Genomic DNA, 25,790 nt, shown 5'->3' on the forward strand with positions numbered 1-25,790 from the left:
TTTTTTTTTTTAAGTGCTGATCCTGCAACTTGTTTCCATGTGTGGAGAGATTTCAGACACATTGAAGTTGCATGTTCAGAGCCTTAAGCTCGAGTTTATGCGTGTGGGAGTGATGCAGTGAAGGAAAACGGGCACACGGAGGCATACTGTTTATATGAAATGTTCCAGAAACAGCACCCTAGATTTAAATACACATGGAAAATATCTTTATGATGGAAGTGTTACCTTTGTGCTCATGTTGGTTTTGTAAACGAAGCTTTGGCGGAGGCCAATTAAAAAAAAGCACTCAGGGGACTCAGGGGTTGCATTGTGATGATGGATAAATGGCATTTTATTCCCAGGAGAATTAGAGTGGGACCCAGTGCTGGAGTAAATTTCCACCTCTGTGAGCAACTGTTTAAGGATCAGATCCCCAGTGACCGCATCAAGAACCAAAAAGTTCAGTTAGTCTCATTTTGAGTAGGATAACCAGACAGCAAACGTGAAAAATTGGGATGGAGGTTGGGGGTAATAGGAGCCTATATAAGAAAAAGACCCAAAAATCAGGACTCTCTCTATAAAATCGGGATATCTGGTCACCCTACATTTTGGGAGAGAACCTATTTTTATTCTGGAATTAAAAACACAGGATCTTTCACTGTAGCTCAACCAGAAGTTATGGGCTCACTGCAGGAATTACTGGGTGAAGTTCCCTGGCCTGTGGTATACAGGAGGTCAGACTAGATGATCATAATGGTCCCTTCTGGCCTTAAAATCTATTACTATTAATGTCCGATTTAAAATTAGCTCCTAGCTACGGAAAACAGAAGAGCAGCCTGTCTCGCACCCTGCGTTTGAAACAGGCAGGGTGCTGGGCCGTGGGTGCACCCAACGGTTATTTAGGGAAGTGGGGAATCCCCATCACTGGAGGTTTCTACAAACACCAGTCAAGTATATTTAGTGCTGCCTCAGCATGGATGACTGGACTAGATGACCTCTTGAGGTCTCTTGCAGCTGTACATTTGTAAGATTCTATGAAAAACTGAGCATGCGGAGGACGTGGCTGGTTTCGATACGTTAGAGCACAAAGTAATGTTTTAGGGTCGCTAGTTCTGTCCCTTCCTATCATCAAGGGTAGAGCCTGCAGCAAAGCAGAGCACCAAGACGTCAGGGTGCCGCGGGAGGGCAGGGGCAGGGGCAGACAACCGTTTATTCCCATGATTTTTCTCCCCTTTCCACAGACTCCAACAACATGATAGAGATGCAGGGATTCGGTGCGAGCTTGTTGTCATGGCAGCTAGAACACTGCAGCCAAGGCTCCTCATGCCTCTCCTGTTCATCAGGCAGCTCTCCCTACGACATCCCCAGCTGCTGCAACTGCATTCACGACAGGTAATCGGGCTGGGCCTGGGGAGATGGCTTGACTATCGGCAGAAAGTGACAGCGGTGGGGGAGAGCTCTGGGCTTGCTGCCTACGAGCCCTTTGCACACCTCACACCAACGCCTGCCATCCTGCACCCACTTAAAAGCCATGATGGACGTGTCCATGGCAACATCTGAGACTGAGGTAAAAAATTCAAGAGCGCCTAACTCCCAATTTCAAGAGGGACCCCAGGCATTTAGGAGCCTAAGTCGCAATGAAAAAAAAAATCAGTGGGACACAGGCTCCTAAATTCCCAGGTTACTTTTGAAATTGGGAGTTAAGCTCCTAACCCCCACTGGCACTTTTCAAAATGGTCTTCAGTAGGTTTCCTTGGCAGGCAGAGGAGAAGTCACAAGTGTTGCTGCTGCACCTGATCAGCCAGAGTTCCCCTAGCTCCACCCCACAAGGCAAGGGCTTGCATGTGGAGAAGAGTCACCCCAAAGCCCCTTGCTCCAGGTAGCCATGGCAAGTTTTATGGGAGAGATGCTTCAGGGCTCCCAGGGGACCCTGCTCTGGGTTACAGGGAGCACACTGTTTGTGGCTAGGCCACCAGCGGTGGAGGTGCTACAGCATCACAACGAGAGAGAGAACTGCCTCCTTGTCTCTATGAAAGTCTTTGCTTTTCAGTTTGTGGCGTAGCCAGCGTGCATCTAGAAGAGCCTCCTGCTCACCATGTGCTAAGCAGCCTTCTCTCCTGCTCTCGCCACTTCTTTTGCAAAGTCTTCTACCTTGTCAAGTGGCGGATTACATCTGAGACATAGAATCATAGATTACTTGGGTTGGAAGGGACCTCAGGAGGTCATCTAGTCCAACCCCCTGCTCAAAGCAGGACCAATCCCCAGCTAAATCCCTAAATGGCCCCCTTAGGGATTGAACTCACAACCCTGGGTTTAGCAGGCCAATGCTCAAACCACTGAGCTGGTACCGAGAGGAAGGAGGCTCCAGTGACAACTTGGGAGACCCGGATCCAATGCCCTGCTCTGCCCACCTCTCAAGCGGCGTTGTGAGGAGACGTGCTTGGGAGGCACTCAGACATTATAGTGATAGGACCAAGGTCTCTAAATAGCCCCTGATTCTTCTTGCAGTAAATTGAGTTTACATCAGCATACGCAAGAGGAGAATCAGACCTTTTTGTGCTGATGTTTAGTGCTCTATAAATGACCAATAGAAGCAGGTGAGTGCTGTTTTCATTTAGCTTGTTTTCTCCAAGCCTCTGGTTGGCACAGCATTTTTCCCTGCTGGATGTGTTTCAGTGCTGTGCCCTTCTCCTGCTCCCCTTGGAAGGTTGCTCGACACGCCTCTAGACTTGCGTGGTGGGAAACACTGATGTCTAGTAGCGCCAGTCAAAAAATGCCAATTTTTTTTTGGCCAGGAATGTTCTAAAATTGTTGGGTGTCGTGGTTGAAATGCCCCAGGAAGTTTTGTTTTCAAAAACTCCTGTAGTAAAATTGTTGGTTTTAAAACTGAATGTTGTTCAGGGTAAATTGTTTGTTTTTTTAATCGAAAAACCGGAACATTTCATTCAAAAAATCTTCAGCCAGCTCTTCTGTCTATGCCTGTTTAGCTCAATAGTGGAGACGGCTTAGTTTTATGGACAGAGGCAAACCAGTAATCCTTCAAAGGATGCCTACATCTAGGGTTACCACACAGCAACTGTGAAAAAATGGGATGAGGGTGGGGGTAATAGGCACCTATATAAGAAAAAGTCCCCCAAAACAGGACTGTTCCTTTAAAAACAGGACATCTGGTCACCCCACTTACAACCCTATTTTGTCAGTGGCAGTGTTGTTGTAGCCATGTTGGTCCCAGGGTACGAGATAGAAGGATAGGTGGAGGGAATATCTTTTATCGAATCCAGCTACACAGGGCTCTTCGTCAGGTCTGGGGAAGGAAGCCGAACGTTAATGTGGCCTTTGTAATCCACTTGTCACTGTGGTACTGAGTTACCTAAATATTCATGTGCTTTGGGGCAGCGTCCCATGCAGACAAGTAATTTTAAAATCTAAAGACCTATTTCCTGTTGATTTTTTTTAAACTAAATGTGTCTTAGTTGGGTTTGGAAAAGGGGCAGTGTCTATAGATCAGTTGGGATTAGGGATGTGTTCCATGACTTGTGATCTGTGTAACCGTAACACACTCATGTTTAAAAACGTCTTCCTACAGAACGCCATTAAAGATGCTGTGTGAAAGCATGAAGAGGCAGATTGTTTCCAGAGCATTTTATGGATGTAAGTGAGGCTGTTTTCCAAAAGGGACAGTGCATGCAGCTCCTGCTGAGTCATATGCCAGTTTGCATTTAGACTGTAAAGTCAGGTCACTGGCTGGGTTTAGGTTAGAGAGGGATCCAAGCCAAACTATGGGGGGAGGCATTTGAAAGCCAAACCCAGGTGCAAATTTTGCAGGTGGCCCTTCTCTCCATAATGAGCCAAAGCAACGTAGAACTTCATAGTGTTCAGAATCCTGACCCAAATATCCTGGCTTGGTAATGCCAGTGGCTCTTCTGTATACAGCTGTGGAAAATTGATGCTTAAAGCTCTGCCTGTTGTAATGTACTTTTACTAATGCACCTTTGTTTTTTCACTTCCTGGCACAAGATTAAATAGTTGTCAACTTTGCATCCTCCTTCCATTCTACCTAGCATGCATGTGGGACTGTGGAAAAGAAAGCTTTGCTTCTAGCTTAAACTGCACAACTGCATCTTTAAAGGGAGCTGCTGGCATCCTATATAGTCACCTGCTTGCTCATATGAGATCCTGCCATTCCATTTCCACCCCCTCTGCAGGGCTTGCCTACTGCCGCCATTTGTCTACAGTGAGAACGCACCTGTCTGCCCTCGTGAACCACTCAATTATCCCGCCTGACAAGCCTTCCAGCGCTGCCGGAGGCCTGACGAAAGAGGTCTGGAGTAAATATCAAAAGGACAAAAAGGTAACGGGCACAAAACCTCCCCCTACTTCTTAAAGGGAAAAAGTCAGCACCCTGCCTGACTCCCACACACTGCTCCAGTGTCACTCCCTAATTTGGCTATAAATATTTCTAAGGGTCTTTTCAAGTGTCCACTGTTGCTTTCTAAGACTGCACATGAGTTCACAGTGTGCCAGCTTTGTGCCAGTATTTATGCAGATCCAATTCTCACTTACACTAAGGCCCTTTTGAGCTACCAGAGTAGTGGGAAGTTGGCGTAAGTGGCTGTTTCACTCACTTTAAAGCCCTTTTCGCTGCCAGAATGGCATAAAAGTATAACAACGACTTGTCTACACATGGAGTTGTTCCTGATGAACTCCATGTGTGGACACACTTATTCCAGAATAAGAGTGCCTTCATGCTGTTTAGCTTAACCCAGCAAGTGGTTTCAGCTAAATAGGAACAATGCACTGTGACCCCAGAATGTGTACACACATGGGGTTAATCAGGGACAACACCATGCATAGACAACACACAGATGAGAATCAGCCCAGTGTATCTTTAAGCAAGATGAAGGATGTTTTGTAAACTAGGACCATCTAGAGAACACTAGATCTTTTTGCCCTGCAATTTTAGACATTTAAAGTGATGTTTTTATTTGGACAATCCGCTTCCTGATTTTGGGCAGCCCAGAAAGCAGCATTGATGAGGAGGAGACTTGCAAATTTAGGAGCCTGAAAATCTTCAGTAAAAGCCAAAGTGAATTAGGTTTTACATGTAGTTTTTGAAGCAAATATAGCACCATTAAAAGTAAGTCATTGCCAGCTCTGATGACCAGAGTCCTCTATCTACAGAACAGATGTAGCACAAGCAATATCAGGGCAAACTTCTGAGTCCTTACCAGTCAGTGTACCTGTCTGCTGAACACATGCTCCATAAGCACCTTCCTAAACATCTGCTTAAGTGCTTTCTTGAATCAGGGCCCTAAAGGACTGTCCGTGGATTCACACTGTGAATTCCCTAGAAGGGGGAGAGATGTTAATTCTCCATGGCCTCTTTGATCCTTTTCATTTCTGGTGACAGCAAAGGTATAATTTAACATCTACATAGTGGTAGATTCCATGATGGACACCATTCCAGTAGGAACTGACCCATTTTATAAAGGCCGCTGATCATATTGGGCCAGATTGGAACCAATACCTAGAAATAAAAATATCCCATCTGTATCCCATTGCCAACCTTTTTAAGCCTTCTACTGGGTGTATTTTCCATTAGCTGTATACTTGCAAGTAACTTTAGTGCTTTTATGCAAGCTGAATAGTAAGGTGCATTAAATTTTCCCTCCCCTCTTTCCTGACTGCTTTAGAATTACAAGGAATTAGAATTACTCAAACGAGTTTACTATGGCGGTGTGCAGCATGAGATTCGAAAGGAAGTGTGGCCCTTCTTACTAGGTCACTACAAATTTGGCATGACCAAAAAGGAAATGGATCGGGTAAGTCCCAGCTTCTGAGATTTTAAATGGGATGTCGAATTTTTTAAAAATTAGCAAGCACTAAAAGGACTCTCTAGGTGTAGTAGATAATTCATTTTAAGAAACACTCTCTTAGCATGTGGTCTTTAGAGGGCACCAAAACTCGTATTTTTGGATTTTTTTCTCCAGTAGGACTTGGACTTGGGAATCCAAACTCCTGAGTTTGATGCCACAGTGGGCAAGCCACCTGGCCTTTCTGTGCCCATGTTTTCCTGTTTGGAGGATAATTGCCTTCATGAGGCACTTTTTAAATTAGCGCATGGAAAGTGCTTTGCGAAGGCTGCAGCAAAAAGGCTACAGAAGGGCCGCACATTCGTTAAGTCACAGCAAGACGTTTGTCTGGGTGACCCAGTGGCAGTTCAAACGCTGTATCTTGAAATACCAGGTCATGCACCTGTGTGCGCCCACGTTTAATATAGAGGTTCAAAACTGCCCATATAAAGCGTCTGAGACTGGGTGCTACTACTAAGGACCGTGAGGGCTGTGTAGGTTTGTCCCCTTTTCCTGGAAGCAGGTAAGATGCATGTTTAAAAACCTGCCCCTCCTTGGAAATATCATGGTGAAGTGTAAATGCTAACATCCTATTTGTACCACACACACCTCCCACCTTTGCCACGCTAACAACATTTACCACATTTCAGCCCAGGGCCGTTATACATTACAGCCCTAGGGCATGGGGCTTTGATGAAAATTCAGACAGCACAAACAGCTAGCAGCCCCATTGCTCTGTTCCCGTAACACATGGCGCCTCTGCCTCAGAAAAGCTGCAGGGTCCCATACAAACCATTGGGCGTGGCTTTCAGGTAGGGTAGACACTGGAGGGTCTCCTAATCCCTTTTTTTTTTTGTGCCTGAAGGCCAAACAGTGTGTGAGCAACATCTCCTTTTTATGAGGTGCTTTACTGGAATGCGTGAAGTGATGCTGACCTCACACTGCAGCCACCCAGTGACCCTGAAGACGTGAACCTGATGCTGATGGACCTGCGTGTCTGTGTCTGCAAAGGGCGATCGTAGGCGAGCAGCCTGAAAGCTGAATGCAGCAGAGGGCAGTCCTGCCATAGGTCTCAGTGCGAGGAAAGGGCAGGCAGAGGGATTGGGTGTGTACGTGGTAGTGTGAGCGTGTGGCTGCCCGCGCCGCTCCAGAGACTCGCCTCACATGCCCGTGGCTGGACCTCTCCGCCAGGCTGCCGTTCTTGATAAATGAGAGCTATAGCAATAGCAATGCTGGCAACGCACTGCAGCACCTGTGACACTTTGTCCAGCACCTAGCACACTGGGATCCAGATCCATGACCGGGGCTCTTGGGCACAAATAATTATTAATCATAACAACAGCGCATTAGTTTGGGGAGTCAGCCCCTAAACAAACAGGCCTGCATTGGATGAAAGGGAGTATTAGGCAAGTGAGAGATCCGAGCGGTCAGAATTTCAGCTCTCCGGGTCCTCAACTGAAACCATCCCAGATGATTTATCACTTTTGCTTTCTGTACTATCATGCCGTCATCGCTAAGCAGCCAGGCTGGGGGCACTGCCTCTCCCGGCTCTCCTCCAGTCTCCCACTATGGGTTGTACTTTCTGATTTACGACTCCACAGCCACCTCGCCTGACTGATATCCCCTAGCTCCCAGGCTACCGTAGCAACCAGCTGGCAAAGCCAGAGCCTGAAACCTGCTCACTATTATGGCTTTTATCCAGCTCTTGACAAGCAACAGAGCAGCAAAGATATTGTGCGTCTCCCAGTAGCCAGAGAGTATTTTTGGTGTCTGACTTTCCTTTCGACAGAGGAAACCAGCAGTAGCAAAACTGCATATTACTACAAGAAGAACCAGGGTGGGTGCATCTGGCTAGCATGTGACGGTGTCTTAGCTGGAGCATCCATCGTTAGAATCACTCTAGGGTGACCAGACGGCAAGTGTGAAAAATCTGGACGGGTGGGGGATAATAGGAGCCTATGTAAGAAGAAAAAACCCAAATCAGAACTGTCCCTATAAAATTGGGACATCTGGTCACCTGAAATCACTCTCAGCTACTCATTTATCTGAGGCCAGTCATGAAGTACTGTACGTGACACTGTTAAAAATAATCCTTCCTGCCCTTTGTGGTGGCAGCTTACACCCTGAAGCATGAGATTTGATTGTTCCTATTTAACAAGCCTGATGTTAGTGGCTGTCTGCAGCTGCGAACTCTGCACCTTCACTGTTTCCTTTTCATTGGTTCTAGCTTGACCTGCCCTTAAATTTCACTACAGTCCTTTGCCCATCTGTCTAGCTGTTTGTGGCTCCTTCTTGCCGACCTCTCCCAAACAGCAAATGCATTTATCCTCACTACACCCTGTGAGGGGGGCAGGGCTGGTAACCCCACTGGCCAGATAGTATCCCTGTGCCTCAGTTCTCGAAGTGCCTTGCCCAAGGTCTCTCAGGGGAAATGTCCCAAATCCCAGCTCAGTGATCACAAAACCATCTTTCCTCTCTCTCTCTCTCTCTCTCTGTCACACACACCCCTACCTTTACTTATCTCCCCCCAATTCTTATTTTGCTGGAGATAGGCTCCATCCTGGAGTTGAGATCTAGATTCCAAACCCAGTTTCTCTGGATCTCAACGAGGTTTCAGATCCTGTCTGACCACCTCACTAGCTTTAAGCTCTCCTGACATGCGAGCCATGCCGTCTCGGATGCCCCCCCGCTAGGAGAGTCTAGCATTTCAGCTGTATCTTTCTGTGTCTTTGTTTGAAGGTGGATGAAGATATTGCTCTCAAGTATCAGAAGGTCATGGCCGAGTGGAAAGCCTGCGAGGTCATCGTGAAGCAACGGGAGAAAGAGTCACACTCCGCCACCTTTGCTAAGTTTTCATCAGGCAGCAGCATTGACAGCCATGTTCAGCGATTGATCCACAGGGATTCCACCATCAGCAATGATGTACGCAGTCTTGTCTAGCTCTCTGCGCTCCTGTGCACTCATCCTCAAGGAATGTTGCAGTACAACGAGCGATGCTGGAAACATAGCGCACGCAGGCACAGCCGGGGGCCTGAAGGGGACAACAGTAGCAGAGGCACCCTTAGGAAACTGCCATCTGCATAATTTAGGTGGTACAGGGAGCTGCTCTCAATTAGAGCCTGCCAAGCAGCTCTGCATCCTGGAATCTCTGTCGAGTTCTGGGCTATGGCTGTACCATGCCAAGGCTTGCAACGGGGCACATGTAGGGTAGTCTGTGGTTGTTCCTAAGCTTGCATTGGGGGTATTCTCCTGCAGCTGGCAAAGGGGCTTTCATGGCCTCTGTCTACCACAGCAGCAGAAAATCCCTCTCAGTTAAGAACCTCTGGGGAATGGATTGGCTCAAGAGATTGATAGTGGCTCTGAAGTTATTTTTGTCTTTGAGTTCTGAGTTCAAATCCAGCCAAGAGCAATACTGATTGGCCGTTACTATTCCAGCAACCGTGTGGTGGTTCTCAGTTTCATCGCTAGTAGGCAGGTGCTCAAATCAGAGATGACCCCAGAGTTTGGTTCCACCCTCATCATTCTAAGCTTAGATGCTGAGCACAGAATAGGTAGGCAGACTGAATAGCCCTTGTGACATAAGGTTAGGTGTTAGCCGTACTGGTAGGCTGTGTGTTGGAGGAGGGGACTCGCGCTGCCCTGGTTGCATCTCCAGGGCTACTAATCTGGCACCTTTCAAAAGCACTTAAATTCATGCACATGGATATATTAAAAAAAAAATCCTAGTCATCAAAGCTGTAGGGAAAAAAATGAAAGTCAAGTGGACAGTAAGACTGTATTGTCCAGAACAAACCCACATTGCTAGAAGGGATAGACAGTGACCTAACGGATGTCTCCCGTCTCTAGCCATCTGTGACTATAAAAGCCCCATCACACACATTCAAGGTTAGTCTAAGCTATGCACTTCTCTTCCGAACAATAAGGAGTCGGCTCACTTCACTGAGAACAGAACTTGTCCCCAAAATCTGTAGCAAGTTTAAAAAAAAAAAAGATGAAGTTTGACTGCCTAACACAAGGAAGCGAGCATGAGTTGAAGGTGAGTAGCTCCAGGTTCACGAGTGACTTCTCAACTTGGGTGCCTCCGTTTTTGGGTGCCCAACTAGAGACATTTTATAAAGGGGCTTGATTTTTCAGCAGGTGGGTGCTAGAGTCAGGCCCCTTTAAACGTGACTCGGGTTAGGTGCCCAAAAACTGAGACATTCAACATCAAATTACTTTTAAGGACGCGGTGTGCAGATATAAGTTCCTAAGTGAATATTACTTTTAGAGTCCCTTCTCTGACCACATCTCGCCTCGAAGTTCATTGTAAAATCTGGGTAGATCCACTTTGTTCAGCTGTAATTTATACACGCACGGATGCTGCATGTGAGAACATACAGATGCTCTACTGATTCAGTGATCATGTCTATTGGAATAGCCTAGACCTACACACGAGTTTGGCATTCATTTGGTCTTTCCTTTTTTTTTCCCCTCCTGCAATCAACATCAGGTCTTCATATCTGTAGATGAAATGGACTCAACAGAGCGAGATTTAAAAGGTCCGGTTGACCCCTCTTTGACCGTGGTGAACGTCGACACTCCGGTGGCCGCGGCTGCAGCAGAACAACAATCAGTAGAATTTGATTCTCCCGACTCCGGGTTGCCTTCTTCTCGGAATTACTCGGTCACTTCGGGCATCTTGTCCAGCATCGACGACGGGCAGAGTGTCTGCTTTGAGGACGGGGCGGAGGAAGAAGTTAGCGCTGACTTAGAAAGACCAGATCTGGACCTGACCCAGGCTCAGAAAGCCAAGGCGGTCCCCTCAGAGCCTCAGGATTCTGTAATGGAGGAACAGCTGTGCTCCCAGTTGGATTATTTAACGTCTGGAGAGGACATTGGTTCTGTTTGTGGAGCCGCCTATACAGTAGGTCACCATTTATCCTATTACGCATTGACCTGTGTCTGCAGAGCACTCTTCCTTCTCTTCCTCTCCAAGGCCCTGCCTGTATTTCAGCCTTTCTGTCAAGCAGAATTTAACTAAGGATAGGCCAAAACCAGAACCTAAACTCTCAAATGTCAGGGAGCAGGAGGGAACCCCTGCATCCAAATCCATCTGAGCTGTTTTACTGCTGGGTCAGATCCAAATCAAGAGCAGCCTTTCTTCTGAGTCCAATTCAGAGGTGGCCAAAATCTCAAAGGAACAACTCATGAGAATCTGGCGCTGTCTGATCCAAATCCTAACCTATGAAACTGCACCCTAGCCCGAATCCACCTGCTCAGATATTAGCGTTGCTATAGGCAGGTTTAAGCTTTCTTGCTTCAGGCCTGTTCCTGCCAAAAACCTGCCATTGCCCATTAATAATCCCCTGCAACGCTGGGATGCGCTTGGATGGCTGAGCAGGGAGAGCAGATGCTCTGTACCTGGGACTTTCAACAGCAGTGAAGTGGGTAGCTGCTCTATTAATGCCTCCCAGGGAGCTATATGTATTTAAGATGCGGTGTGGGAGTCTAGGCTTTCCAGGTTCAATCACATCCGGGATCAAATTCTCTGCTGTGCCAAAATCTACTCAGTTCAACAGCAATGAGGGAAGTCAGTTCTAGCACCCTCTCTGGGCCAATCCGCACCAGCCCCTGGTTCCCACTGTGTTTCAAGAATCCTAGGGATTGCTTTGAACTGGGCCAGCTGGCTGCCAAGGGCCTATATGCAGCTGGAAATTGCCAGAGTTCAATGCACTCAGGCCACAGCTCCCCCAGGATTCTCCCTGTGTGGTTGTGGTGAGTGCAGGAGCCAGGTAAGCGAGCTCTGGTGCTGCTTGGAGCACCCTCTTGGTAATGGTAATACCCAGCACAGATAGAGCACTTTTCATCTGCCAATCTCAAAGCGCTTTCCAGTGGGGTTTAGGGGAACGAGGCTGAATCCAGCCGCCTTCCTGCTTCTTAACTCAGCTTCATCTCTAGAAGCATCTTTTGTTTAACAGCAAATGTGATTCACTGGATTTTTTTTAAAACCTCCTAGATAGAATTACTGGACACTGTTGCCTTAAATCTGCATAGAATCGATAAAGATGTCCAGAGGTGTGACCGGAATTACTGGTATTTTACTGCTGCTAACCTGGAGAAACTCAGAAACATCATGTGCAGGTAACACAGCTTGCAAAGTGAACGTGTCTCCTCACTGTACTGCAGCTAACTTGGGTTAATATTAGCTAGTGCGTCCCTCTCCCATCCCTCCAGAGTGCAGTAAGGTACAGCCAAAAGCTTTGAGAGAAAGAAGATGAGGTAGGATAGATAATTTAGTGAAGACCCAGCTTCAAGCTATCACCTTGGACAAGTTTTGTAATCTTTGTTCCTCACCTGAAAAATGGAGATAATGCTTTCCTACCTCCCAGGGGAGTAGCAAAGATCAAATTAATGAAGGAAACTGAGGTGCTGAGATGCTAGAGTGACATTTAAGCAGATGGGAAGGATACATTTCCAGATCAAACCCCCTCCAGTACCCCAGGCCCCTTGGAACAGTCATTACAATCCCTTTAGCAGTGTTGCTGCTAGCGGAGTGTCCTGCTTTACCAGAAAATGAGTCAAAAAACTAAAGCTTACTTCTCACAGGAAAAGTCTGGATGCTCAGACATTCAAGGCTGTGCATTGTTTGGGGTTTTCCATAAGCCTCCGGATTACAGTTTCTGAATCTAAATTACGTGGTATGAGCTACCTTCTGCCCCAGTCAAATGGTATTTGAACTCCATACAGTGCTTTAAATCTACTTTTCTAGGGCATGATTCTGAAAGCTGGAATCCGGGGCTGGATTCCCGCTGGCTGTAATATGACTAATATGCAGCTGTTCCCTCACAGAGAATTCCCAGCGCACCTCCCCAGAGGGGGTTTTTGGAGCAGTAGAAAGTTCTCTCCCTCACACAGAATGCTACAGGCTGGTGCAGACAAGCTGTAAGAGAGGATCTCGTTCTCTATTAAACTGTAGAGGTTTTTAGGGTGATTTCTTTAAGCCCAACTGGCTTCCTCCTTGGGGAATTCATCCACTGAAGCTACACCCCATCACTAGACACAGGGCTTTCTATGGGAGTTGGGTCTTAACATTCACTAAAAACAGTCCAGCAGAGGGGATTTAGAGACTACGTTTGCTAGTGTCTCTTCTGTTTCTTTCTTCGTGCAGTTATGTTTGGGAGCACCTGGAAGTTGGATACGTCCAAGGCATGTGTGACCTGCTGGCTCCTCTCATGGTTATACTTGATAATGGTAAGCGGGTCAAGTTTTCCTTTTGTAATGCTTTGCCAGGAGGAGCCGTTGGAACACACTGAGTCAAAAAAGTACCACATTTGGGAGGAAGCTGTGTGCATTATGTAATGGCAACTTCCCTAAACGGAAGCCTGCAGCGTTCCAGTCATCTTCCTGTTGCGAAGTGACTCACAATGGCCTCCTGGGGATTCCCTATGCATTAGTCTGAGGCGAAAGTTGACTTGTGAACAGAGGTCACAGTATTGTAGCTGCTGGCGCTGCAAACTTGACATGGGATCTGCAAGTCTAGCTGGGTTCCTTCTGCCTCTCAAGTCACCACTAGTAAGAGAGGCTCTGCAATCAGAACAGACATTCCAGTGACCTTCCTCATATTTTCACACAGCATTGATCGTGGGGGAAAACAACAGATTTGGAAGGAGAAAGCTGCCCCCACTCCCAGGGGTAAGGGTGCAGAGAAGTGCACTCTTACCCTGCAACGTATTGCCTTGTCCAGTACAAACATGGGTCCCAGGTTTTGCAGCACTCTGATCCATCCACCTTCTATCCACAGATCAACTGGCGTACAGCTGCTTCAGCCACTTAATGAAGAGAATGAGCCAGAATTTCCCCAACGGAGGTGCTATGGACACACATTTTGCCAACATGCGATCGCTAATTCAGGCAAGTCCTCAGTGGAGAGGAGCTGGGGTTAGGGCAGGGGAAGCATATTTGTATCGGCCTTGGTGTCTTACTAGTTTAAAGCTGCCCTGCTCTTGGGCAAGCTCTTCCTGCCGATGCACTGAGGTGGTGACTGCTCCATTGGGAGGTTAAGCATCTCAGTTCCTGGGTGTCTGCTCTGTGCAGGTAGCAAGCGACGTTTGGGATCACAGAGTCCCATACAGCTTTTGGCAGGAGCGCTGAGCCTCTCTGGTACAGCACAGCTCTGCCTACAAAGCACATGGACCAATCATCCTGCACACCGGCTACAAAGAGTAATGACAACATATGGGTCTATGGGCTGATTCAATGTGAGAAGGCTCAGGCCCCCCTAGAGCAGCTGAGAAGGAAAGAACGGTGAGTTGTCTTGGCTTTCCTTTGAGCTCACCTGCAGGACTTGCACTGACTGGATCTGTATTCTTGGCAGGCTCTTCTTACTATAGCCTTGGAGTGATTTATTTCGCCCCAAAGTTTCACTGCAAGGCAAGGAAGGTGGGGCGGGGGTGGGGGGAAAAGCAGTCAAGAGCAGTGATGGTTTATACGATCCTGTCTGGGCAACTGCTTCATTGTGTGTATCTAGAGCAAAGCACGTGTGAGAGAGAGAGAGGACAGACACCCACATAATTTTTTAGCTGGGTTGTTTATAAGAAGATCACAACTTTTGGGGAAAAACCAAACAAAATCCCCCTGCTGCATCTGATCTCAGTTTTCCAGGGTAAATGGTTACAAATAATAATAAGTACAAAACATTATGGTTTTATCATTTTAAATTTAACAAAGGAAAGATTTGCCATGCGAGAAGGGTGACAGGTACTCAGCTTAACCAATTAAGATGGAAACACTCCCAATGCTATAAATATGTCTACACACAGATATTTAGATATGACATTTGATCTTTATAAAATTAGTTTTAACTATATGGGAAGCTTGTGTCTGTTTAAAATCATTGGAGACAAAAAAAAAACCTCACTAAGTATCTTTAAAATTTGATCCTTTATCAACCAATTTAATTGCAAATTCTCAGAAGAGTCATTGTGTACTTAGAAATTAAGTGCTGTAATTTTGGGGAAGATGTGCTGTATTCATACATGTCACAGTGCTTGAAACTTTGCTTTAAATATAAAAACTCAGCTCAACCTTAATGCAGACTTTGAGATTTAAATAAAAATAATTTGTTATTCACATAATGTGAAAACATTAACACGAAGCTATTTTACTTAGTATATGTTTATTTGTATCCAAATTGGAGGCCCCAATCCTTTAAAGACTCATGCATGTAGTAAACAGTAAGTAAGCAATATGCTGGTAACACTCTAGGATAGGGGCTTCTTAATCAGAGGAAGTTACTTTATGGCACTGTCTGTGTTTATTGTCCATCTGGTTGTACTTGGTGAGTAAACCAGCTGAGTGGTTCTCAAGCAGGGATACACCCCCCCCTGGGGGTACACAGAGGTCTTCCAGGGGGTCCATCGACTCATCTGATATTTGCCTAGTTTTGCAACAGGCTACATAAAAAGCACTGCCAAACTCATAGACAATGAGTTGTTTATACTGCTCTATACTAGATACTGAAATGCAAGTACAATATTTATATTACAATCAATTTATTTTATTATGTGGTAAAAATGAGAAAGTCGGCCATTTTTCAGGAATAGTGTGCTGTGACACTTTAGTATTTTTATGCCGGATTTTGTGAGCAAGTCGTTTTTAAGAGAGGTGAAACTTGGGGGTATGCAAGACAAATCAGACGCCTGAAAGGGGTCCAGTAGTGTGGAAAGGTTGAGAGCCACTGCTAATCCAAACAAACGGTTACATTTGGCTTATTGTGCTGAATGAGCAAATGCATTAGAACAGATCCAGGGCAGTGGAGTTTATTGAAATTGTATTTCCGGGTCTGGCTGTCCAATCCTGCGGCTCTGTGGCAGATTTTAAAGGGCAATAAAAATATCAGAACAGATTAAATAAGGAAGATGGCTGGGAGGGCCAACACATTCAACACTTTTGCTGCTGAATAGCAACTTACTTCAGAACCTTGGGCAGGCGTCAGTGAAAAAGGCGCTCACTCACTAGCCCAGCAATTGGCCTCTGGGAGAAAACATCTTAACTTTGATTCACTTCCACATTTTGTGTTTGAGACATTCACCTACTAGCTGGTGAGAGGTCTTCGCATTTTATGGATCTTCCGTGCTGCAGCGAGTTACAATTCATAGTCTAAGTAGAGATTACTCCATATAACAAAATGGAGCAGATTATAAAATCCAGTCCCTGCAATCCTTAAATGAGTAATTTTGTGGAAATCCATGAGACCACTCGTGAGTCAGTCTTGCAGGACTGGACGCATCGTTAGCTTCTTTGAACTTCTTGACCACAATGCAGGCTGGTAGATCTCTGTTGTTTGTATTGCTGGACCCCACCATCTTAGGAGCTGCACAAACATCTAACAAATATATGGTCCCTGCAGCAAAATGCTTCCATGGCAAGCGACTGACATCTTGATTTGTGCCGTTTTGGGTTTGTTGTTTTGATAAATGTCAGCGCCCACGAGCCAGCCCTAGGATTACCTGCTGCCGGCAGAGCTGCTGACATTCAAGCAGTAGCTCCCAATCTTTCTTCCCTTTCCGTGACCAACGTGTTTAGAACGGCAACCAGGTATGGGACCCCTCTGGGGCGCCGTGGCCCCAGACCCAGGCTTTACCGTGCTGCAATGACTAACCATTGCTCTGACCTTCTGGAGCGAGGGTGAAATATGGTCTGCCAAGAACTCGGGCCACGGGGGGAGAGATTTTCAAAAGGTGCATATGGCACCTTAGGATGCTGCTGCTGCAGACAGGTAACAGCCCTATCCCTTGGGCACCTTAAATCGCTCTACAAATATCAACCTGCAAGCCACCCCCCGGCGAGGAAAGTAAGGGTAATCCTCATTGTACAGATGAAGAGACTGAGGCACAGAGAACTTAAATGACACATTCAAGGACACGCAGTGGCAAAAGCCTGCAGTCCTGCCTTCTTCTGCCCTGCTCTATTAGTCCCATTCTGTCTCTCCCCGCTACCCCCAAGTAAGGGTAGGTGAGACATTAAGGGGCTAGAGTGATCAGACACCCCACATTCAGCAATATTAACTCGGCTATGCCAGCTGGATGCTTCGTCCTCTGGTTTTTGAAGTGCTGTCCAAACAGCTGTACACAACTGCCACCCCCCTGCCCATGTGATGGTGGGAACTCAGCTAAGCAGCTGCAGCCAGGGTATGTCACCATTGCTGTCAGCGTCAGCAAAACTCAGCCAGTTTCTGAGGATCTGGCCCCAAAGGTTTATACAAACATTCTGCTCTGTTTTTCTATACATTTGTGAGCAAAGGTTTTGTTCCTCTTCCAGCACAACTGCTCCAAAACGAATGGCTGGATGCTCTAGCCCAGTGTGGCCACCGTGGGCTGTATTCTGGTTGGGGGTGACCAGTGGAGAATTCCACTGCTGTAGGGGAACTCTCAGCTGTCGCAGCTGGTGGAGGTAACCTCCTCCACCAGCTGTTTTCCCCTCCCACCTCTGGTGCAGGGTCATGTCAGGGGAGGGAGACAGAGAGGAGAGTCACTGGCGGATGGTAGTGGTGTTAGAGCAGCTAAGGAGCAACTTTAACTTTACAGTCAGGCTGGGTGGGGCCCAGAGAATCAGCTCGAAGCGTTTGATCCCGGCGCTGTTGGAGGCAGGACACTGAAGTTTAATGGTTTTGTTTTATTTCCCAGATTCTAGACAGTGAGCTCTTTGAATTGATGCACCAAAACGGAGACTACACCCACTTTTACTTCTGCTATCGTTGGTTCCTGCTTGATTTTAAAAGAGGTAATAACACTCAGAGCCTGACTCCCGCGTCGTGCAATGCAGAGAGCAGTGTGGGGTTCGGTTTTAGGGGTAGGAATGGTAAACAGAAGCCGCCATGGTCATGCCAGGGACCCTACATATAATTCTCAAATTGTCTTCTAACAAATCAGCCCAGCCATAGCTCTGAAGCTAGTACAAGGCACCTGGCACAACCTAGTCTTGGTTGGGGCCTGAAGGTGCCAGCACATTATACATAATCCTCTATCCCAGGGCTGGCCAACCAGAGCCTGAGAAGGAGCCAGGATTTACCAATGCAGGTTGCTAAAGAGCCACAATAATACATGAGCAGCCCCCCCATCAGCTCCTGCAGCCCACTCCCAGTGCCTCCCGCCCGCTGGCAGTCCTGCCGATCAGCACCTCCCACTCCCTCCCGATCAGCTGTTTCATAGCGTGCAGGATTAAGGGCACTACAGCCTTCGGGTGGGGGGTGGAGTGGGGGCAGGGCCTGTGGCAGAGACAGGGATTGAGCAGTGAGCAGCTCCTGGCACATTGGAAAGTTGGCCCCGGAGTCAGTGCCTGTACAAGGAGCCACATATTAACTTCTGAAGAGCCGCATGTGGGTCCGGAGCCACAGGTTGGCCATCCCTGCTCTATCCCAAACACCAGGATGTCCTCTCCCACCATTTAATAGAAGCGTATCATAACCAATCGCTACAGACCAAGACAGGTTTCAGAGTAGCAGTCGTGTTTGTCTGTACCTGCAAAAAGCCCATGAAAGCTTATGCTCAAATAAATGTGTTAGTCTCTAAGGTGCCACAAGTCCTCCTGTTCTTTTTACAAATCAGGAGACACTGCTTGCTGTGGAACAAGTCAACAGTTCATTTAAACACACACACGCCAGCTTTCCCCAGATCAGATGCTTAAAGAAATGTTAACACTCAGCTATGAAAAGTACAGATGTTCACATGTTTTAAGTGTGAGTCTTGCAGAGAAGAGATAGAAGAGGAGAAAAAAACGAGAGCCTGTCTGTGGGTTCTCTCTCTCGCTGGAGCAGATGGTGGGTGGGGAAGAGGATTCTGAAAGGACCCCCAAATCCTCCTCCAAAGAGGACCACAACCAAACACACACTGTAGACCAGTGATACTCAGACTGAGGCTCGTGAGCTGCGAGTGGCTCTTTATCCCACCTGATATTAAAACACTGTGTGATTTCATTAAGTTATTAACCAATCAGGATGCTTTTACTATCTTATTAACCAATTGTACTTGATAAAAAATAATACTTGGCCTGTCATTTTGCTGTGAGCATAATCTATATAAAAACAAAGTCGTTCCCCATCAGACTGTTTAAATGTGAATATATAGCACTATAGTAAATGAAACAATGAATTTACATGACTTTTGGGTAATGTTGATGGCTAATTTCGCTCCTGAACCACTGAGGTCTGAGTCTTACTGCTGCAGAGCCTACGCAGTCACTGGGCCCAGGTGTTCTGAGAGTTTTGAACTGTTAGAGCCAGACTCTGCTCGCATGCATGTCGGTGGAAATCTGAATTAACCCCACTGCTTTCTATGAACTTCCTCCAGTTTCCACCAGCACCTGGTAGCCCTTAATGATCAGTTTCTGCGTCCGGTTTAGGCCTCACTGCCTGTACCCACAACAACATTGGCAAGAAGCAGCCACTCTCAGCCCAGCAAAATACAGAAACTGCCATGAGACCTTTATGGCTTGTTCTTTGCTGTAACAATTCCTGTGCAAGCTTTTTTAAAGTCACAACCTCAGCAGGGCAGACAGTGCTTTCAAACCCTCAAGGAAGTGACATTGTTTCTTGTTAATAAATAGTGAAGATTTAGGATTAGAAGCGCCAGTCAAAATTGGGGCCCTACATATTGTCCATAAACAAAGTAAGAGCTGATCCCTGGCGCAGAGAACTTAGGGCTAGATTTTTAAAAGGTATTTAAGCACCTAGTGGGATTTTCAAAAGCACCTAGGTGCCTCAAGCCATTGAAATGAATGGGAAATGGGCACCTAGATACTTTTGAAAATCCAGCTAAGCCTCAAAATACCTTTACACATCTGGCCCCTAGCATCTAAATAGACAAGACAGAGGAAGGGGAAACTGGAGACTGATTCCAGCTCTGCCCTTGGCCTGCCTGGGGACAAGTCACTCCACCTCTCTGCCTCTCAGTTCCAGTCCAACAGAGCACACTGACTCACTCCTTTGTGTCTCACTTGCTTGGGATTATACACCTAGTGGCAAACTCATGTCTGTTGTTACATGCCTGCACTGTGATCTGTATTTGCTTTGTATGTCTTTGTCTTTGTCATCTGTGAAAAAAATCTCGTTTACTCCCATAACCCCCCTCTCTGCTGGTTATATATTTCTTTTCACTCAGTTTCTAGTCTCCAGGGAACAGCCCAGTGCTGTTGAAATCCCCTGTGTTTAAGGGAACGTTTCATTTCCACCTCCCAAAAGGGAGATTGTCATTTTTTATTTTTCAATCTAGAAAATTTTTGTATAAACAAAAACTCAGAACCAAAGTAAGCTTATTCTTTGACAGCGCACTGAGCCTGTCCAACCGCTAAGGAGCAGGTTTTGCCACCATGACTCATGTGAGTGTCAGAATCTGTCTCCTAGTACTGTTTGACCTCTGCCTAAGGCCCTAGAAAACATGTCCTTTGAGAAACAGAAATGGTCAGCTTGAATAATCAGATGCTCTTGTAATGTTTATTCCCATTCAGAATTGTTGTACGAGGATGTATTTACAGTGTGGGAAGTTATTTGGGCAGCAAAGCACATCTCTTCAGAACATTTTGTCCTTTTCATTGCCTTAGCACTAGTGGAGGTCTATCGAGAAATTATCCGTGATAACAACATGGACTTCACCGATATCATCAAGTTTTTTAATGGTAAGAAATGAGTGTGGGTTTTTTTAAATACCCGTTGATAAAAAGCAGCTGAATTGTGTCATTCTCCTCTCCTTACATTCTCCCCATTACTGTCTGGTGAGTTTTTTAGATCAGGGTGTGGGAAATAGGCCAAGCGACTAGTGATTCTGGTTACCATGTTTGGGTCTGAACAGGTTAATGGAGCTGTTTTCCAGAGGGTGGGTGATCTGCACTTTTCAAAAGCTAGGACTCTTAAGAAGGTGTCTCAAGGTGGGCACCCAAAAAGCAGAGGAACCCAAACTCACTCGTCTCTGGTGGCCATAGATCAGGGGTTCTCAACCTTTTTCTCTCCGAGGCCCTACCAACACGCTGTTAAAAACTCAATGGTCAGATGTATGGTTTAAGATTACCAGAGTGCTTTCCACCTTTATGTCCTGATCCTACAGACACTTTAAGCACACGAGTAACTTTCTTAATGCGAAGAGTTCCGTGGAAAGCAAATTACTCATGTCCTTGAGCATTTGCAGGATTGGGTCCTTACATGGCAGCCCTGCAAGAAGTAATCCCGCCATGGTACAATATGTCCCTTACCAAACACAGAGCTGCAGTGCAGCAGGGCAAGTCATGGCCAAGTGCTTTGCTGAATACGAGTTTAAATCCTATGGAAGTTTAGCACGGTCTTAAAAGCATTCCTGAATTGGAGTCTAAGATTCTTATCTTCCACCATGAATCATTAAACTATTTGAAAAGAATTACAGTTATGAGATTCAGCCATAGATTTCAGCAGCCCTGAATCCAGTTTCATATCTGCTTTAGCTGCTCTTATGCCCTGGGCCACCCGCTCCCTCTGCACAGGGAAATTGACTGGACCAGCTCTTGTGGCAATATCTATTCTGGACTAAGGGTGCCTGTTTCCAATGTAGCTTAATCTGCTTCAGAAGTGGATTAAGCTAAACTGGTAAAAGACCCCCCCTTGACCAGAATAAGTTCCCAGATGGGGGGGAGGGGAGGGGGCTATTCAGGCATAGTTATTGCGGAATAGCTTATTCTGGAATAGGTATTCCAGGCACTTTTCCCATGTAGACAACCCCTGTTTCGTCACACATCACGGCTGCCCTCTCTTGGAGAGCTACTTCATTGCGGTTCCAGTCTTGCCAGCACATGTTAAAGTCTCACAGAGTTCAGCAGAGCTATTTGCAGGCACCTTTGTGGAAGTGGGGCCCTCACTGGAAGTTTTGTGGAACCTTTAAACAATATTTTAAACATTAAAGCAGCAAGCGTTCTGTTGCTGGGAAATTTAAGACTTTTACAGCCCCAAACTTTTTGGTCCTACAGCACGTGTACACATGCCTACGAGAGACGGAAAGCAGCCAGCATTCTAACCTGTGTAGGTACCAAACTAGCCTATACCTCCTCCGATCCCTGTGGCTGTAAGGAGTTGGGATTTTCCCCAGTACTAAAACTGAAACAAAAGGGGTTGTTAGCTCTGCAGGTAGGATCTCTGGACCGTTAGCCCCCCAAGAATTAATCCTGGAATTTGTATGGCACAGTTGACTCTGCAAATCAACAGTCATGCAGTGCTTTCAAGGGCTGCACATATGTCTCTCACTGGCTTGCAGGAGCCTGAGTACCTGAGGCTGGCAGCTACAAATCAGTGTCTGTCTCTCTCTTGTAGAAATGTCAGAGCATCACAATGCCCAGGAAATCCTGATGATCGCAAGGGGCCTCGTCTACAAAGTGCAAACGCTGATTGAAAACAAATGACCGCGGACCGAGCGGAACACAGGCTTAGTGCTGACTGTGGGACAAGGCATTTCTTGCACTGTAACTTCAGATGATGTTTTAATTGCATCTTCCATGTAATGTAGTAAATAGTCCAGAGATTTGTAATAGACTTTTAAAACAAACAAAATTTTCCACCACCAGATGATGAGGTTTGTGTTGGATAGTCAGTGTTATGCTCACTTGGTATTGCGAGGCAAAACTTTTTTTGGCATTCTACCCTCTCCGGGTCTCTAGATATTGTCCAGCTACATGTCTGAGATGCAAAAGGAATTTTTGTTTTTGGAGTCATACATTGACCTATCAGACCCTTAACACACTACGAAGATTTTGTGCTAGACGGAAACTCCCTGGGCATGCAGACTTAAGGCCCCCAATTCAACGCCCAGTGAAGTCTGTGAGCACTGGATCGGGATCTTAGACAAGAAAATGCCGTAGAGCTCACCTAGGATACGTGAAAGGATGTCCCAGCTCCTAAGAGTGTTTTGTCCATATGGTGATTGTCCATCCTGTTATCTAGAACCATTTGTAATCAGGTTAGAAATCATGCCATTGAAGATATAAAAACACCTTGCCTCCGAGAACCAGAGAAGCCAAGCCAGCTTACTCAGAAAAATCCTGGTCAAATATCTTCACTAGGCCAAAACATGAGAGGTGTTGATCCCCAGTGACTCCTGGCAGTATACCATTAGCTGCAGCATATCTACAGGGACCATGCAAGTCAAGTCAGGTATGCTTAGGCCAACCATCTGTTTCAGCCCATACTAGAAGAGGAAAGCTAGGATTAAAATCTGAGGGGGCAACTTGTAAATTGCTGCCTCCAGAGATACAAGATGCTACGTCATTCCTCTCCAGATTGTTTGCTAACAATTCAGTGAAATTGGTCTGAGAAGACATTAAGAACAATTTTCAGTGCCCACAGCCCTACTTCAGCAAAACCCCTGAGCACGTGATTAAATCCATCCCTGTGCTGCTGACCACTACACATCTGCTTAGCTTTACATTTGTGCTTACTGTGGTGCTGAATCTGGGCCAGAAAGATTATAGTCTCTTTAGAGTAGGAGCTGGCTTTTTGTTCTTTTTGGACAGGGCCTAGCACAATAGAGTTCTGGGCTGGGGACCCAAGGTGCTACCACAATATAAATAAAAGAGGCTCCAGCTATCAGGGATACATTTCTGCTACCTTTCCCCACACTAAGTAGTCAGTACCTTACTCTGAAAGTATTCCAAGGTGGCAGAATCTGGCCCTATATAGTTTACACTTGCAGGTTAGTCAGATCTTGAAATCTGGCCTAGTGCATAGGAAATTAAGCCCCTGCTCGTGTGGTTGGATCTCCCACTCCTGGACCTATGTGGAGTGAGGCAAGTGCAGGGATCTGCAACAGGAAAACTGAGGGCAGGAGTGGGGCTTTAACGTACTGTAGAACCTCACAAATACATGTCCCCTGGAATTTGCACATCTGACTTCTCAGAGAGCTGTAGGACTGCCTGACTTCTGAAAAATAGAATCCAGGCCGTCACTAATTCCCATGTAGGTGTCAGCATTTGCCAGATTAACAAAGTGTATTTTGCTGGGCTTTATTTTACTGCATTTGCTGTGGCTGGAATGTTTCCATGTAAAGATACAGTAGCTCTCTCTGTCAGTCGCATGTATTCCTGAGGTCCTACATAATTCATTTCCATATCAGGCTGACGTTTATAGTGGTGGCACAATACTTACACCTCCTCCACTGGGGTAAGGAGTTGTGACAATTTAAACCTGCTGAGGAACTGTCCTCGGGCTTTAGTTTGTAGTGTCAGTTTGTTTATATCTCCACAGTGTCACCACAGAGATTATAGTACATGCCTAGATCCAAGACATACTGTGAGAGTCTTCAGACTGATCAGTTAGATTGAAAGTTTAATGATGCAGCAGAAAGAGAATTATCACTGTGCCAGCATGAGATAAGATGTGATCCTAATGAACATCCAACGAAGTTACCGGTTGATTTCACTAGAACAGGCACATGGGCACTTTTTAAAAAAAAATCCAGAAGCGCAAGTCCCACTGACTTGCCATGAGACTTGTGCTCCTAAATCATTTGCACACTTTTGAAAATTCCATCCTTTGCCAACGTGCCTCGATATTAAAGATGATTAAATCTCTTCCAAGGGAGCTATTAAAATTAAATTTAGTCCTGAACCAAAGCCCTGAATCCAAATACCCTTAAGTTGAGATCATCTTGAGGGTCCTCTTGAAAATTCTACTCTCGAAAGATAAGACCGCTGGCGTGACGTTGCGCCCATTAGCGTCATTGGTGAAACTCCACCTTGGACTTAGTGAAAGCAGGGTTAGGCCAACGCTAAGCACTTCTGGAAAGTGCACCCATGACATATGGGTCTATCTTAGATGATCATTACTGGATTTCTCCTAGGAAGGGAATAAATCAGTGTTGTAGGTTTGAAAATACAAAAGAAAACCTCTACCCAAATTTCAGCATTAGAACTAACAGGACCAGAGTTAGAAAAATACTAAACATTCAAGTATTAGTATTAGACCAGTGACTGTTTACCCATTGTTTCACTTGCATCTTTTACACAGTATAAATTGTTTGGTAAACCGATGCATTTCTGAAACAGGTTATAATCCACAAGTGGCCCACTGTGAAATTTGAGGCACATTACCCTCAGTTAAAGTCTGTGCAAAGATACAGATTGAATTATGCCAAAGAATCAGTACAGGACACTCATTCCTCTTTGTTATATTTTTACAAATCAAGAAAAATAAGTTTCAGGTTTATAAAGACACAACAGACTTTTGTATCCTTAATATTATGAGACTATACAGTATCTCCACCTTGTTATACAATAAAATGGGTAGAGGCCCTTATTCTCAGATGTTTTTGAAAAAAAACAGTAAAAGATGTTTAAATATAGAATTGAAGATGTATAATAAATCTGTAATGTGCCCATACCTCGTGAAGTTAGGGGGAAGTCGCTTTTAAATTTGATCCACTTTCTGTAGACCTTTGACTTTGACAAATGAGGAGTTTACTTGATCAAGCTATCCAGAAAATGGTGTGTTCAAAACTTTCTTGTTCAGTCAACCCCCCCCCCGCCCCCGAATATTGTTGCAACAATGTCCTGGCTCCACTAGTCTGTCTGTCCATCTGATCTGTGCCATTTGTATAGTTTCTTGGGCCCTTAAGAGGACTGTCTGTCATTTCAGATACACCCAGATATCATGCAGTCAGTTACCACTATCAACTTTCATGTGACCTGAACTAAGGAGAGAAATGAGAAGTTTTAAAGTGACCTGTTCCTTTTTGATTTCACAAAATAGGGCAGAGGAAATTCTCAGTGTATTTTGAAAGGCCTCTCCGTCTTGATTTATTGCAGGATGGGTTTGCTCCCTACCCTCCCTTCTAGCCGATACATAAAGATCCCCCTCTCCTTGCTGATTTTCCATGGGAAAAGCTGCTGATTGCAGGATTGTGCAGTCTTAGATTTGAACCATCCTGACTTTCCCCAGGGCTTCATTCTCTTTGCAGAATGATGCATCAGCTGTTC

General features: G+C 45.8%; 1 protein-coding gene across 5 annotated transcripts in view; it reads left to right on the forward strand.

Moving 5' to 3' along the window:
* The window catches only part of SGSM2 (small G protein signaling modulator 2), a 128,687-nt gene extending 103,360 nt beyond the window's left edge, over positions 1 to 25,327 (forward strand). For 4 of the 5 annotated variants that reach the window (XM_030536781.1, XM_030536782.1, XM_030536784.1 and 1 more), the window contains 12 exons: positions 1,221 to 1,371; positions 3,566 to 3,630; positions 4,185 to 4,330; positions 5,673 to 5,801; positions 8,571 to 8,753; positions 10,321 to 10,734; positions 11,827 to 11,951; positions 12,979 to 13,061; positions 13,612 to 13,721; positions 17,495 to 17,591; positions 20,313 to 20,480; positions 22,135 to 25,327. In XM_030536781.1, coding sequence (XP_030392641.1) covers positions 1,221 to 1,371; positions 3,566 to 3,630; positions 4,185 to 4,330; positions 5,673 to 5,801; positions 8,571 to 8,753; positions 10,321 to 10,734; positions 11,827 to 11,951; positions 12,979 to 13,061; positions 13,612 to 13,721; positions 17,495 to 17,591; positions 20,313 to 20,480; positions 22,135 to 22,223 — 1,760 coding nt within the window. In that variant the 3' untranslated portion in view covers positions 22,224 to 25,327. The remainder of the gene's footprint in view (positions 1 to 1,220; positions 1,372 to 3,565; positions 3,631 to 4,184; positions 4,331 to 5,672; positions 5,802 to 8,570; positions 8,754 to 10,320; positions 10,735 to 11,826; positions 11,952 to 12,978; positions 13,062 to 13,611; positions 13,722 to 17,494; positions 17,592 to 20,312; positions 20,481 to 22,134) is intronic. The other variant, XM_030536783.1, reaches the window with a different exon arrangement.
* Positions 25,328 to 25,790: the final 463 nt, after the last annotated feature.

This window comes from Gopherus evgoodei, chromosome 17 (assembly GCF_007399415.2).
Source record: "Gopherus evgoodei ecotype Sinaloan lineage chromosome 17, rGopEvg1_v1.p, whole genome shotgun sequence".
Taxonomy (NCBI): Eukaryota; Metazoa; Chordata; order Testudines; family Testudinidae; genus Gopherus; species Gopherus evgoodei.